Raw genomic sequence first — 17096 nt, 5'->3', positions numbered from 1 at the left:
TTTAGGTTGTGTGACCCACACATGGCAATGAATTGAGGAAGTGATTTCAAAACAATTATAAAGGAGCTCTGAAAACCACCAAAATATGACTGGTAGCCAGAAGAGTGAGAAAGCCTTGTTCCTGCTGTAGGCTTTGTGGTGTGCCCTTTACAGAGCCTGTCCTTAGAGAGCATGGCAGTGGCCAAAGCCTGGAGCACAAAGCCAGAGCCCTGGGCAGAGGTCCTTCAGCTGCATAATGTTGTCTCCAGGACTCTGATCTGTGAAAGAAGCGCAAGAAAAAACTACGTTTCTGGGATTCCTGAGTTACATGAATGAAGCATTCAGTGAATTTTAAGCCCTAAGTATTTGCAAGCTTCCATTGGATTGTTATTGGGACTCTTCTCTTGTTCCATATTTCTAAATATTTTCAAAGTCTGACTTTGAATTTGGCATTTCAACCTGTCTCAGACTCTCGATCTGGTTTGACCAAGGAGTCTAGAGTTCCCCGGCGAGTTTCTTCATTATTAGACACGTAAGCTTCTTTCATATCTTGGTGCCTGTCTTTATTCCTTTTTCCTTTCTGACCATTCTGTGGTTCATAAGACATTTTGCAGCTTTTCAAATTGTCACATTTGTTTAATTAGCCTGGAGACCCTGCCACGTTGATTTTTGTCAGCTATATAACAGTCTCTGTGGGTGACTTGCAAATCCACAGCGAGGATTTAAAAAAAAAATGATTTTGCTCAGTTCTTTCCTTCTTTAAAGCAAATGAAGGAGAGGGTACACAAGCAGGAGGCGGTGGCGGGGCGTGGAGAAGAAAGATGTGACTAGAGCCCAGTGTGAAACCACTGGTTGACAATTGGCTTTTGGACAAGAGTTACAAATTGATTACAAACAGCAGTCAGAATCCCAGGCTTGAGAGAGGCAGGTTTATGTGTGTAGAGGAGAGCTCTTCCATGCACTATTTGTTTACCGAAAGCCTAGTGTTTCATTTGCCCACCAGAACCTTCCCGGAAAAGGGTTTGACATTGCTCCCTTTGAATCCTCTATTTGGTACTTTATTAAAGTTATAGCTGCCAGTAAAAGTATTGATCTGGTTACCCCAAGAGAGGGTATGGGCTTAAAACAGAGATAAGTTTAAAGAGGATTTAGAGGCATCCATGGGCAATGAATAGGGTTAGTAGGCAAGTTTGCGGGGAGGCAGCTGGAATGTACCCCTTCCTCATGGTGAGCAAATGTTTTATGATAGAAATGTGGATGCCCTCCAAGATGTCGATGGGAAATTATTAATTAAAACCACTTTGAGAATAGGGTCCATGTGTGATTGGTACCTTTTTATTTAAAAAAAATAACGAGGAGGTGGTGAAATGCAAGAATTGGATTAGATTTATGTGTAGCAAATACTTAGTATATACTCTCTTTGCCATATGAATTCCAAAAGCATAACAGACCAGTAGCTACCTGTAGCTTGTACTTTTGGCAAGTGGCTGTTTGCACCAAGGCAGAGAGGGACTTGCTTTCCTAGTTTCAATATTGGACAGAAGCGTGCCTATGGGGCCAGGTTTTATGTCCACACCACCAGCTCCCGGAGTGTTCATATGGAGTTTAGAATGTTCTCTTTCTTCATCAGTCAAACCCTCTTTGATATATGTGGCTTTTATTTGTGCTGCCTCTTTGCCACAGATGCTATTTATTAGAATACTTACAGAGAAAAACAAATCTGGAGAGAGTAGTGACTGTCCAGGCTTTCAGGGATACTCAACCTGTTAGGGGTTTGGAAGACTTCGAGGGGGTTTTCTGAATCCATTTCACTTGGACATAGTAGTGGTTTTGATGTTAAATTCAGGCTACTGCAAAGAGTTTGATGCCTTTTTATGGTCTGTTTTTATTTTTATTTTCATTAAGGGGTGTCTATTGGGGGGAAGGGTGGGAGGCTGGGTGTTCAGTAGTTAGACTGACATCTTGTGATAGATTTGTTGGCTAATTTCATGTGAATGGGACAAATCGGTTCTCTTTTATCCCCCCTGGCACTGTGATTCTAAGATTAAAATAGCTGCTTCAGAGGAAAGACAATTCCATGCAAATCATATTGGATGGAGTTTCAGCTGTGTTAGTGGCCTGGTACCTTATTTTTATTGAGCTTAGAAATAATGAGAGAGCAAAGCTACAGCCACCTTGTTCACTGGAGGCCTCTTTCCATGAAAATAGATATTATTTCTTTTCTCCCTAGCAATTGAGCCTTTGTTCCTTCTAAAAGCAGTTGTCATGAAGTCCTCATTACCATTTTTCTTAATGTGATAAGTGTAAACTACAAGAAAGCTATCATGTTTGAAAAGCTACAGCAGCCCTTAGAAATGGAATACTAACGCCTTGTGTAATTCTTTGAAAAGGCTGAGACTGGGGATTGTGTGAAATGTATCCTTCTGCCCCTCCCTTTGCCTATAGTTGTCATTCTCTAGTGCCTTTCACTTATAGCTAAGCTGGCTTTCTAAAGGACTGCTGTGTCGCTGCCTTTACACTGTGTATCTCTCTAGCAATGTGAAGTCAACAAATCCCTTTGGTAATTTCTGGAACACGATAACAAATTTCATGTAACTCTTTTTTAAAAAAGCAGTTCTGACAGGTTTATTTAGTTCTACTTTGAATGATAACTGGTAATCATTATTATCTTGCTCTCCTTCCAATTATGAATACCCTAGCTTCGGAGAGTATGGCCCGACTCTGCCTGGATGTGGTCCAGCCTCCTGGCTGTTAGATGTCTTGCAGAGAGTAGATACTCAATAAATGTTTTTTGAATGAATGAAATTAAATGTAGATCATTAGAGATGGTGCTGGGGGAGAAGCCAATGAAGGTGGGTGACTTATCCAATTCGTTTGCCTGAGCTGGAGCTACAGGAGCAAATTAGAGGGTAATCATTAAGAAACAATTCATGCTGTGAGGATGCAGAATGTCACTGCATCCAATAAAGTGACTCTGGAAAAGAAAAAAAAAAAACCTGGCTGTAATATTATAAAAGCCCAGGGAATCGTCTCAAACTAGTGTATTTTAAGTGATAGTCACTGGGTGTTGTTAAAAGCAAAATAAATTGAATCAGAAGAATTAGAAGCTCAGCAGTGAAGTTAAAAATCACGTTTCAAAAGAGTGAAAGTGCTATCATGTCAAAATTAGCTCAATAATTAAAGTCACATGTTGAAGGGTTAGAAATGTTAAGAATTGGCCATCAAGAATCCTTAGATGCCTGAACTGGAACACTGAACAGAAGCCCTACATCCAGGTTTTCCTTTAGCTCCTGCTCTTTGCTTCTCAATGGCCATTTCTTACATTTCTGACCCTTAAACTTCTGCTAACTTTGCCAGTACCAAAGAAGGCAAATAATTCAATGTTAGTCAATCTAATGCCATTTCCTAGTGAGGTAACCAGTCTTCCGTTCTGACTGATTCCACTTAATTTAGATGAATGTCCTGATAAGGATCAACATTGACAAGCAACCATTGGTTTGAGGGGCCAAACCCCATTACTTAAGTAGACTGTGGCTTTAGTTTGCTACTGCTGAAATCGTGTGCAGGGCCCAAAGGATTTGGTCAAATTCTGTCTGATATATCATGATGGTGTTCTGTCCCCCTGTCATCTCAGGAGCTGTTGTTTCTTTTTCAGTGTCTGAGTGTAGAATGCCTGAGGAGTAATTGGTCCAAGGGAAGTTGCATGCATAGGCCCTGTGCGGGGCCAGGCATGCCCCCATTGTTTCCAGTGTGCAAAATGGAATTGATTGCACCTGACAATGGCAAAAACATGTCTTGATTGACTGGTTGAATGAGTGCACAGGGGAGCTTCAGGGTACTGATCACTGTGTTTCCCATTCGTAAATTAGAATTAGGCTCTTTTTCAGTGAAACCTTTATTTGGGCGTTACTAGGATGAAGGCAGCCAGTATGAACTGAGTTTTCTGCATGTGTAGTCCTTGAAGTGATGGAGAAAATTTCCAGATTTCCTTAAACAACTACCAGCACTAAAGAGTTTGAATAAAGCCATCAATTATTTCTCTGAAGAAGCATTCCCAGTGTTTTTATATCATGTCAGTGAAATCATAACTAAGTGTTAGAAACTTTTAAAAGTATTAGTTGTTTTTTTTTTTTTTTTTTTTTTGGTCTAGTGGATTTTTTTTTTTTTTTGACCCATCTTTATGCTGTGGCTGGGAAGTTATGTTTAATGTAACAGTTGATTTTACACTTCCTCCCTACCAACACTTGCGTGGAAATCAGAGTTACAATCTCTGGAGACTGTCTTAAGAGCATTCCAACAGAAGAATAGTCATTCAATTTTTGACCACTGCAGAGGCTCGGCGGGAGTGGTTAGTGATCCAACCCATGCAAGTCTATGGTTCAAGTATTGTTAGACTTTCTAAGAGCTCAGCAAACAATCAGTCAAACGGGGCTGCTAGCTGTATCATTGTGAGACAGTAGGCTTCTCCCAGCACTCTCTCCCAGCCAGCGTTCCTGGGAGAATAATTAATTTCCTTAGCCAGTTCAGTCAGCTGTTTTTATATGTCATGTACAGCAACCACTCCAGATTCAGTTTGGCTTCTTCTCGTCTGTATCATTGACTATACAAAAGTAAAGGGTATGATTATCTGACGAGATAAGGCAATACAATTGATCCACAACCCTCACTTCCCTCCTTTTCAGGAATCTCTTTTCCAGTGTCCTAGGTAGGGTCATCTCACCTCCAGAGATGGGCTGCTCACTTCCTTCTAAGTCATAGGACCCTTAGTTTAAAAGCTCACAGGATTGGAAATTCATTCTTAGTTGGAGACAAAATTGGTCCCCAGTAACTTTTACCCACAGAGCTTGTCCTAACTTCCTAGTCCACAAAACAGATCACAACTCCCTTCCATATCATATGAAGAGCCCTTCATGTGTTTGAAGACACTCCTCAGACCTCCCCCTTAATCTCCCTTTTCCGTAGACTAAACGCTCCCTATTCCTTTACAGTGCGTCTGTATAGGTGATGAGCTTTCCAAGTTCTTACTATTCTATTAGCTGTCTCTCAGTGAGATTGTGGCATTCCCATGCTCCTGCTGAGATGTGGTGTCCAGGAGAACACACTCTGTTTCCAATGTGGTCTTTACCACACAGCACTATTACCTTCTGCATTCTGGACATCATATTTAACGTCACCTGATTTGGCACTAGTTCTTATGCCTGCCAACACCCCCCCCCAGATTTACTTGGAGGTGGCCAACTAAAATTCTTGGGGGGTTACCCTGTGAATTACAGCTAAGGCAGGTGATCTTTTTTTTTTTTTTTGCACTTGTACTTTTCTTTTTTTTAAACAAATGACAAATTTTATTACAAGAGTTAATTTTTATGCCCAAGCACAAGGATAGTGAAACATATTTTCCATGCAAAATATTATATACATTAAATAACATAGAGTAGTAACAAGGCAGTGTAGGTTTCCTGGGAAGCAGACTCTGTGATAGAAATATATAAGCAGGAAATGTATTTATTGGGCAGTTCTGTCTAGATGAGGACCAGCGAGAATGGAGGAATGAAGCAGGATAGACAGAGCAAGAAGGTGAACTCTATCCAAGTCTTGACAAATGTCTCAGTTGATCCCTTGAGGAGCCTCTGAAGTTGGGAAAGCCCCTCAAAGATGTCTGAATTGAGGCAATGGCCAGTCTGTGGATATCTGCCACCCCCAAACATGAACCTTAAATAAGACTGAGACGAATCTCTTCAGCCAGGGGAAATTTCCAGAGAAGAACTCAGCAGAGAGCAGCCAACTACCAATAATCCCAGTAGCTGAGGGAAGGAGTCCTTCAGTCTCAAAAGGGTTGGAGATTTGTGAGAATCTGGGAAGCACATCATAGCATCAACTACAAATGATCAAAAAGAACAATACGTAATTCATAATTTATAGTGAAGTTCTGCCTCAATCCCAGATACAATTGAACTGGAAATCGAGGGATCACCTCTATGGTTTATCTTACAAGGGTACAAGTGAATCTTTCTAAAAGTAGAATATAAACTTTTTAACACAATAATTAAGAAAATGACATGAAGGCTATGTTAACCAGTTTGATGGAAATATTTCAAATTGTATATGAAAACACCACACTGTACCCCATGATTGCATTAATGTACACAGCTATCATTTAATAAAGAAAAAAGGAAAAGGTAAAATTCTAGCAAGAAAACAAAGATCTTTCTCATTCTTCAGTTTTACACTGGGTTGGTTGAATGTAATTGCCATTTTCATTTACTACTGTTGAAATTCATTGTACTGGTTTCAGGCCAGAACAGCATGATCTTTCTGCATTGTGATTACTCATAACTTAGTATCACCTGCTATTTTGATAAACAGATATTCTCTATGTTCTTTTAAGTTTTTGATAAATTGAGATAATTTTTGGAAGCATGTTTTCAGCCAGAGAGCCCTATTAAAAGGAAGACTAGCTACTAGGTTGATTTTGCTTAGTCAGCAATTTGTCTAAGCGTATTCCACCTTAGTGGGTGGAACCTCACTCAGGTTCATCCTCAGCTGCAAGAGTTAAAGGTGAGGTTTGGCAAATGCTTTGCTGAAGCCAAGATGTACTATGTCCATGGCACTTTCCCCATCTACCAAGTAGTATCCCATTTCAGAGAGGAGCATAGCTTCCTACAGGCCTGTTTGAAATTGATAATAGATTGAAGGGTAAAGGGACGATTTGCCTGGTGCCCTCCTGAGACCCAAATCCTTAGGCAGCCCTTCCTGCACCCCAAGGGCCCTGTCTCTTATTCCCTGGCAACCCCAATGCCTAACTGCTTCATACCCCATTTGCTCCTCAGAGAACTGTCAGGGCCTGTGGATACAAAGTTTCTAAATCATTTATTGAAAAAAAAAAAAAAGATTTTCTGGCAGGTTATTAATCCCCAACACACACACAGGCTTTTCCTCTGGAAGGAGGAGGGCCTTTAACTAAAGAAGCAGATTCGACTGGGACATGTGGACACATGAATTCAGTGTGTTCAGGGTTTCTTAGTTTTGAAGAAGGGAAGATGGGAGATTTCCTCATCTGTAGGTTATTGCGATTGGTAAATCTGCTCAGTGTACATGTTTACAGTCCTATCACAGGACTTTTGGGGAGTATGCTTCCTATGTGGAAAGAAATAAAAGAGCCCCTCCAAAGAATAACTGAGGTCAGTTACTGGGAACAATTTAATTTGAAGTTTCTGTACAAATAAAATCTATCCTGATTTTGTGGATTCATTCTCCTCTTTAACCATATTTTTATTTTAAAACTCTCAGCTATTCACACTTATTATTCTTAATCACAGGATTTATAAATACTTCCAAAATGGCATTAACTATATTCTTGGTCTTTCAGGACAGGGAAAGGAGAAAGGAATATAGGAGTCCCATCATCTTGAGCCCCTCATGGAGCCTGAGTCGGCTGTCTGCTCAGCAGAGGCCACAGACTCATACTGGCACTGCCATCATAATGCTTGTGGGGCTGGTAGCAGTGAGCTGTGAATGTGTCCAGCACTATATGGTTTCCAAAGCACATAAGTAAACTTACTTCTCTTTGTGGCAGGTCTGTGACTTAGGCAGAAGAAGTACGGTAAGAGATTAACAACCTTGCTAGCTGGGAGAAGGTCTATAGGCCATCTAAGCCAAAGACCACATAGTATAAGTAGGAAAACTGAGGTCCAGAATGGGCAAAACCTTGATGGGGTCTACTCAGGTAGGTAGGTTTTGGCAGAGCTAGACTTGAGTTAAATGCTCCCTATCTTATTAATTACTCCAGGGAGCTCCTCATTACTGTAACAATAACAACGACAATGCTAATGAAATATGTGAAGTGCCACCATCATTTCCGTTTATTAAGATGGTCATTTGAAAAGTTGCTATAATCATCTCTTCAGTTTGAGCTCTTTAAAGGTAAGGAACGTAATATTTATGTGTAACCTCAATACATATTGTGTAAATAGCTACTATGTACCAAGTTCAATGTTATTCTCTAAAAAGAATACACACATACACACATACACACACATGCTTACACACACACTCTTTCTGCCACCTGCACTACTGAAGATTTTCCCAAATGCCTGGCACCACTATGTTCCCTGTGCCCTTCCACATGCCCTTCTCGATGTGATTAGTGTGTTAAGCAAACTGAGCTCTTAAAGGGAAAGTAACTGACCTTATCATTTCTATATCCCAGCCACTGGCATATGACAGCTATTCAGTGAAAGTGTTTGGAACAAATGTAGGGAATCCACCAAAGAGATCCTGCCATTTACTGTGTGGCCTTGGACAAGTCACTCCACCTCTTCATGTCTTCAGTTCCTCATCTGTCAAAATGATGTGAGGCTAGTCCTAGCCTCTTTAGTTTGTGGTACAAAAAGGCCAATCAATTACTACCTACTAGGCACAGGAGATACAAAACTGAATAAGGTAAGTTTGTGACAACCAAGTAGTTATTAGAAATAACAGCCAGCCAGCTCCATGTTAGGTGACTATGAAATGCATTTGAGATTAGCAAGGCCTAGAACATAGACTGCCTTCTGCCCCTCGGTCTGGAGTACCCAGATTCTTAATCTAAAGTGGGAAAAGCAGGACTACCTACAAGTTGTTTGGGATTTGCTAGAGTCCGAGCCATGAGCCATGCTGTGGATAATGTGGTAGAAAATTGGGCCTTCAGTGATTGTTTTGGGTTTGACCTTGGAGTCTTCGCATCATGCTAAATTGGGTGTTTACCCATTATTAGAAATTACACAGAATGCTCTATAACTTGTGAAACTTATTCTTTTTACAATACAAAAAAATGCATTACTTAGTCCTTTCTTCATTAACCATTTTAGTCTTACGAAGGGGAGACACATTTGTTATCGTAAGGCTATGTGTAAACCACCTCACTTCTTGGAAGCCCCATTACCTCAGTTGCCCAGTAGGAAGATGAATCCATGCTTGTGCACTATCTCTCCCTTCTCTCTCTCTCTTTCTCTCTCTCTCATGTCAAAGGGCTTTTTGTGGAAGTTCAGACCAATCTCAGATGTAAGTGTCCATGTGCATTAATGTTCATCAGAGGAGAGGGGATGCTTAGTGAGCAGGACCTCATTCCTATTTCCCAATTGAGTGAAGCATTAGTGTGGTTGGGTGTTCTCATCTTGGGAACAGCAAGATTATAAAATAGATTAATATCCTTCAAGTGTTAACGAAAAGCATAACAATGGAATATCTGCTGTTAGCTTGCCACACTTTATGGGTCCATCTCATTTTGAGAAGTGAAAGAACTTGCTCCAGATCCCTTTGCTGAAAACATTCTTTCAGGACATTATGTTCCTTTCAACTCTATCCTCCCCAGTGTAACCAAGTGGTAACATGGGCACAGTGTGCTGTTTCATAAAATCACCCATCTTCAGATATGGTTTGAAATTAGTTATAATTGAGAACACAAAAGTATGTGCAGTTCCAAGTGGACTGGCCAGCAGGGTGGTGCAATTCGCTGGTAATTCAAGATAGTGCCACAGAGTAAATACAGAAAACCCAAGGGGAAGCATGTACGTTTGAGAAATGCCTGAAGTCTAAGACTTTGAGTATACTCCAAAGCACTCCTTTCCCAGGCTGCGCTTGCTGCTCCATTGTTGACTCTGGCTAAATATGAACTATATTTTATTCATCTAAAAAATAATTGATTTTAATTGAAAAATAAAATTTGTATGTCCTTACAAGGTAAAATGTGATGTTTTGAATGTTTATATACTATGGAATGATTAAATCAATTTTATATATTCATTGCCTCAAATGCTTTTTTATGGTGAGGACATTTAAAATCTATCATCTTTAATTATTAGAGAAATGCAAATCAAAACCACCCTGAGCTATCATCTAACCCCAGCGAGAATGATCCACATCACAAAATCTCAAAACTGCAGGTGCTGGTGTGGATGTGGAGAGAAAGGAACACTTTTACACTGCTGGTGGGACTGCAAACTGATACAACCTTTGTGGAGGGAAATATAGAGAATCCTCAAAGAACTCAAACTACACCTCCCATTTGATCCTGCAATGCCATTACTAGGCATCTATCCAGAAGGAAAAACATTCTTTTACCATAAGGACACTTGCACTAAACTGCTTATTGCAGCTCAATTTATAATTGCCAAAATGTAGAAACAACCTAAATGTTCCCCAAACCAGGAATGGATTACCAAGCTGTGGTATATGTATGCCATGGAATACTATTCAGCCATTAAAAACATGGAGACTTTACATCTTCTCTATTAGCCTGGACGGAAGTGGAACACATTCTTCTTAGTAAAGCATCACAAGAATGGAGAAACAAGAATCCAGTGTGCTGCATTCTGATATGAGGACAATTAATGACCTAGTACATGATGGGGGGATAGGGGAAGGGGTGAACAGAGAGAGGGAAGGAGGGAGAGGGGTGAGAGGTCACAATGTGTGACACGCCTTTTGGGGGCGGGACACAATTATAAGAGGGACTTTACCTAGCAAATGCAATCAGTGTAACCTGGTTCTTTGTACCTTCAGTGAATCCCCAACAATAGCAACAACAACAACAACAATAATAATATAAAATCTACTGTCTTAGCAATTTTCAAGTCCATGGTACATTATTACTCACTCTAGTCACCATGTTGTACGGTGGCTCTCAGGAATATATTCCTCCAAACTGAAACTTTGTACTCTTTGACCATCATCTCCCCACCCACTCACTGACACCAAGATCTACATTTTAAATGATCTGACTATTTGGAGCACCAGCCTCAATCAGGAAACACCATCTTCAAAGACATCATCGAGTGTTTTAAAAACACAGGGTAATCAGAATTCGGTTTGAAACTGTTCTCACGTAGAGTTACTTGGGAACGAGTTTTGATGAATACATAAGTAGGATTTGTCATGAATGTTATCAGCTGGATACAAACGCACAACTCCAAAACACTTGGAAATAGTATTCTCTAAAGTAGGTTAAGCACTCCTCTAAATCGCATATGCATTTTTAATATACACTTACCTACCCCTTTTTCAAGAGTGCTAGGTAAAATTCAATCTGTGTCAGTGCTTGTTTGAATACTTACAAATTCTGCTTCAGCAGTGCCACTGTGAATGAATCTGTGAAATATCTCCTTGCATTACAGCTCTTCAAACATCAAAGATTCTTTTTGAACTGGGTAATTATAGAAGGAAAAAACCATGTTGTAGTGCTACCTGAGAGTTCTTATTAATATTACCTTTGAAATGACTAATTATGTTTCCCATAAAGACTGGAAGAAAAGTATTATGTCACTTACTCATTAAAAAGGACTCTCATAAACTTTCATCTTGCAAACCCCTCCTCAAAGCCCTCCTTTATTTCTGTCATTACATTGATTTTTTTGTTGTTTAATGTTTATATACAAAAAATGTTTGATGAATCCAACACACGCTGACTCCCTCCTGCTTGACAAAATTTGTCATCTTTCTGTTGCTGGGATTTTGAGCATGTGATTTAATTATCCTTGCTCTGAGGGTATGGCATGTTGGCCACGTGCCCTAAGACTCAAGCAAGATTTGAACAGCACCTCTTTTCAAGCTGAGCGTTTGAAAGAGCTGAGAAGGTGCCCCTGCTGATAACAGAGAGTGGGAGCCTGAGGGGCTTTTCCTGTTTTGAGACTTGAACTCACAAATACACTGTGTGCATGGCTGGGTGGAACGAAGCTACCAATATCATACTAATATTGTCTATGAATAAGAAAATTCTCAGCTGTCTTATCATTGCATGGAAAAATCCACCACACAAGCCTGGCGTACGGCACGTGTCACTAACTGTTGGATGAGTATGAGAGGGCAGGCACTGCGGCCCTCCCTTGAGTTGGCAGATCACACTGGGAATAGGATGCCATGAGGTAGAAGAGCTGCAGCAGTCTTCCCGGGAGTAACTAAGACAGTGGCAGAGGGCAGAACTTGAGCATCAGAAGAAAAGTTGAAGTTTCTCAGGAACTGAATAAAAAAGCTGAAAGTGTCTCATCCTAGAGAAGAGACAACATAGCAGATAGGATTACTGTCTTCCAACAGCTGAAGGTGTGTCATGTAAGCAAGGGAGATGTGTTCTGTGCACCCTGGAAGTATGAGCCACAGGTGGAAATTTCTAGAGGGCAGGATTTTAGCTCACAAAGACAACTAGCCTGATCAAGCTGTCGCAATCTGGAGCAGGCTACTTCAATCAGTAGTGACCTTCCTGTTACTGGCAATGTATAATCAGATGCTGTATGCTCAGGCAGCCATGTGAACAGGGGATTGGACCAAATGACTTTATGATCTTCCTGCAGAAATATTAAGGCCGGTTAAGTCAGCAAGTATTTATAAAGGACTCATTATATTTAGTGCCAAAGAGAAGGTTGATTTTCTAAGTGCCCGGAAATAAAGTTGCTTTGTTTTTCCTTATCAGGAGATGACCCATTCCTGGCCTACTCCTCTCACTGGCATACACACTTCTGGAAACTCTGAGCAGAATACATTTTTCATCCCAGGACAGGTCAGTCTTCTTCCTTCCTCCATTTTCCTTGATCTCATTTTAATGGTACCAAACTTCCAACTGGATTCTTAATGATAAAAATGGCCTCGGTCTACCACAAAATTTGCACTCTCTAAACCCTTGGGATGGCAATATAAACATACTTTTTATTGGAAGAGAGTCTCTAAGGCAATATTTACACAGGTCCTAGCATCTATACCTTACCACCTAGAGCATTGCCACTGTCCAAGTCATTGTGCTCCAGTGAAGGAATTCATCCCTTAAGAAACAGCAAATAGATGATTGGACAACATCATGCAAGGTTTGACTCCACTCTAATGAACCTATTTTCATTTTTGTACGTCCCTTTCTAGTCTTTGCTCACCAGCACACAGATCTTTAAAAACCAATACATCACTTTAATATTTTTCTTCTACGGGTCTATTGGTAATCATTTCTTATAACTTTTTCTTCATCTGCTCATAGTAAGAATTTTTTATCACCATTAGTTTTAAGAATCTCTGGGCATAGCTATTCTAACATGCTTTTAAAAATGTCTTCCTGCATGAAGGCTATGTTAACCAGTTTGAGGACAATATTTCAGATTGTATATAGAATCAGCACACTATAGCCCACGACTGCATTAATGTACACAGTGATGATTTAATAAAAAGGAAAAAAAGTCTTCCTTCCTTCTTTTCTTTCTTTCATTTGTCCACTTATTTAATCATTTCCTGAGGGCATACAATGGGCTTCAAGTTAGGAATGAAGAAAACTCCTACACCACAGGTAGATCACTAAACAAGTAGAGGAATTTTCTTCCTCTCTAATTTCATAGATGATATCAGGCTCAGAGAAAGATCCTACACTCCCCCGGGGAGTTGAGGAAGTGCTCACCACTGAAATGACAACATTTGGAGGATGGTTAGAATGCTGATAGGTGGAGAAGGACTCAAGACAAGAACATTCCATGAAGAATAAATACCAGAATGAGCAAGGTCACGAAGAGATGCGAGGCTGTGGTGTGAACCATATGGGCATGAGATCTCAAGTGGATGGATTAGAGTTTGCGTGATGGGGAGTGAAGAGTGAGCAACCCCAGGCAAGTCGGTGCTTCTCTTTTAAAGGCCTTGGATGCCACCCGAAGTGGGACTTTATTTATAGAATAAACATCCCATCAGATCCTTTCATTTTCAGGGTCATGATTTTGACATTAACACTGATCTAAACTCTGTTTAATTATCCCCTCTCACCTTTGAAAGGGGTCAGAATTAAGTCAGCAGTGACCGTCACAGTCCCTTATGAGTACGTGTTATTCCTTCCGATGGCCCACCCTCCCTCTTCAGGCTGCCATGGACTAGGTATCCTTCCTCCCTGGCATCTCTAGCAAAGGGAGCAATCCATCCATTTTAGGCAGTGTTTTTGGCTGTGTTCCCCAGTTATAGAGATAATTTGTACAAGTTCCAATTCTGACATTTACAAGTACGTACAATAGAACTGGTTGTTTAAACGTGCTTTTGTAGTAAGTGCACAATTTGTAATCAGACCCAATTTGCATTTTCTGCCAATTATCTGTGCTGCCATCAACTCCGTGATAAAGGTAGAAACAAGTAGGGTAAAATGGCAAAACCACGCCCACTCTTTTATTTCATTTGATTCTTGCCAAAATGTTGGTTTGAAAGAAGAATGCATTTTAAATAACATCAGCAGCACTTGTAATAGTACCACATACCTCTCCTCATTCTAAGCGCTTAAGATAGAGTAATTTAATATTCACTACAACCCAAAGCAACTGGTAATTTTAAAATAACTACCAGTTTACAGAGGAGGAAACTGAGGCACATAGTAGTTCAGTAATGTGCTCTGCAACACAGTTTCCCCATCTGTACAGTGCACATTGTGTGCGTGTGTGTAGACGTGTGTTTACTATATGATCTCAATGACCTTTTTTCAGTTGGAATGGTCAGTTATTCTGTAAGTTTGTTAAAACAACTCCTGCTGCTTGAAGCCTATCTACACTGTAAAGCACCATCCCCGAAAATTCATAAGTTGACTTATCAATCTCAAATTGAAGATGTTGCGTTTTGTCATAGAGATTGGGGAAGCTCACAAGGAAGGGAGTAAGAGCGTGCTAAGCAGAATAGAGGAGTAATCGGAGGCGCAGGGGAAGTTCAGGAAAGGCTTAATGGAGATACACATTCTGTAGAACAGAGTTTGGCAACCTAAAGTCCATAGATTTTGATATTTTTAAATGGTTAACCTTTAAAAAAGAAAAACAGGGCAGCGCCTGTGGCTCAAAGGAGTAAGGCGCTAGCCCCATATGCCAGAGATGGCCGGTTCAAATCCAGCCCCGGCCAAAAACTGCAAAAAAACAAAACAAAACAACAACCAAAAAAACCATAAAAAAGAAAAACATTATATTCTTGGGACTAATATGGACATTAGTGTGGATTTGAATTTCAATGGCTATAAATCAAGCTTTCTTGGAACCCGTCCATGCCCATTTATTTGGGTAATTGTCTGTGATTGCTTTCACAGGACAATGGCAGAGTCAGCTGATTATGACAGAAATGCTATGGCTTCCAATGTTCAAAACATCTACTATCTGGCGCTTTGAAGCTGAAGTTAGCCAACCTCTATTTCAGTGTTTTTCAACAATTTTTATCTCACAGCATGCTTGAAACTTCCACAACACACTTAAATTACATTGATCAAAAAAAAAAAAAAAGGAATAAAAATAAGGAATGTATTTACTGTGCTTTGAAGCTCTTTTGCAAATAATTTACTTAATGGACTTTAAAAGTTTGGGTGGCACACCTAAGACCTTCTCCCGGCACAGCAGTGCACTGCAGCATACTGGCTGAACATCGCTGCTCTAGTTCTTACAGGATCTCCTGCTTGTGGGATTATTGGCAAGGCTGTTATTTAAAAGAGCCTCACATAAGTTTCTGAAAACAATTTGGCTTCATTTTATTTTACTGCTAAAAGTACATATGTGGCATGTCTAGTAAGAAAGTACACAGGTCAGAGTCTGGCATTTTAAAAATTTTATATTATGAGGCCAGGCGCAGTGGCTTATGCCTGTCATCCTAGCACTCTGGGAGGCCAAGGAGGGTGGACTGCCTAAGCTCGGGAGTTCAAGACCAGTCTGCACCACAGCGAGACCTCGTCTCTAAAAATAGCTGAGCGTTGTGGTGGGCGCCTATAGTGCCAGCTACTTAGGAAGCTGAGGCAAGAGAATTGATTAAGCCCAATAGTTTGGGGTTTTGCTGTGATCTGTGAAGCCACAGGAATTTACCAAGGATGAAAAAGTGAGACTCTGTCTCAAAAAAAAAAAAAAATTGTATTCTGTGGTTCAGGCACGGTGGCTCATGCCTGTAATCCTAGTACTATTGGGAACCAAGGTGGGCGGATTTATTGCATTCAAGAATTCAAGAACAACCTGAGCGAGAGCTAAAAAAAAATATTAGGGGCAGCTCCTGTGGCTCAAAGAGGGCGCCGGCCCCATATACTGGGGGTGGTGGGGTCAAGCCCAGCCCCAGCTAAAACTGCAATTAAAAAAATATATATATATGCATATATATTAGCAGGACATTGTGGCAGGCACCTATAGTCCCAGCTACTCAGGAGGCTGAGGCAAGAAGCTTGTTTAAGCCCAAGAGTTTGAGGTTGCTGTAAGCTGTGACACCACTGCACCCTACAGAGGGTGACAAAGTAAAAATTTGTCTCAATAAAAAATTTATGTTATAGGCATTCAAAATTCCTGTATGAATAATGCAGATTATTTTCAAGACCAAGCTATAATAAATGTGGGGTAGGAATGTATGTAGCTTGGTGACAGACAAAAATATTTCATTTGTTTGGATTTCTGGTTTAAAAAATTTCGTATCTAGATTACATTAAATACCATATCAAGAATATATGACACCAGTTTCTCAGATTCTGTGAACAACACAATCTTCCCGTTTGCTTCATGCATTACTTCTGTGTTGCCCTGGAATGACTGATTGATTTGGTCTAAAGTCCAAAGTATTTCAATGAAGGCTAAAAAATTCAGTTTTACAGGGTTAGTACAAAAATTTTATGTTATACTGTCTATTAGATATTTAGTTGGATTGACCTTAGAACTTGTCATTTAATTTCCTGATAAAAGCCCCAATGCACCCTGTACCTTTGTAAGAAAATCACTTAAAAATAATAGATGGAAATCCTGGTATGTAGTTACTTAGATACAAATTATTAACGGCTTTTTTGGCACTCTGGGAAATCGACATTCTGGATAATTGAAGCTCTTGCATAACTGAAATTTATGGGAAGAATATAATAGAAATCATTTTGAAAGGTAATTCCTATTTTCCTGACTTCTTTGAAAGATTACACTGAGCATACTTTAGTCTTTCTTGGTAGCACATATGATGATGAGCATCAGTTGTTGCACTGTACTGTAATATTCTGCTACTCTGCAATTGTGCATTTGGGACGCATTAAGACGGATAGGAATACTTGCCTCTGTAATAAATAATCTTAGAGTCTTGTGCTTTTCAAGTTCTGACTTTGCTGTGTCATTTTCTGTGTATTCCCACGCCATTGGTTTTCACATGCCAATGTCCCA

At 40.1% G+C, this 17096-nt stretch overlaps 1 protein-coding gene across 3 annotated transcripts in view; it reads left to right on the top strand.

The window, feature by feature from the left end:
- Nucleotides 1–17096, top strand: part of AFF2 (AF4/FMR2 family member 2) — a 476026-nt gene that overhangs the window by 310097 nt on the left and 148833 nt on the right. The window contains exon 5 of one of the 3 annotated variants that reach the window (XM_012812886.1): nucleotides 12419–12505. The exons of the other annotated variants lie outside the window; for them this stretch is intronic. Coding sequence (XP_012668340.1) covers nucleotides 12419–12505 — 87 coding nt within the window. The remainder of the gene's footprint in view (nucleotides 1–12418; nucleotides 12506–17096) is intronic. 3 annotated transcript variants of the gene reach the window in all.

The sequence above is a fragment of the Otolemur garnettii genome, unplaced genomic scaffold, assembly GCF_000181295.1.
Source record: "Otolemur garnettii isolate 467f Iridium unplaced genomic scaffold, OtoGar3 scaffold00231, whole genome shotgun sequence".
Lineage (NCBI taxonomy): Eukaryota > Metazoa > Chordata > Mammalia > Primates > Galagidae > Otolemur > Otolemur garnettii.
This window is presented reverse-complemented; position numbering and strand designations above follow the sequence as displayed.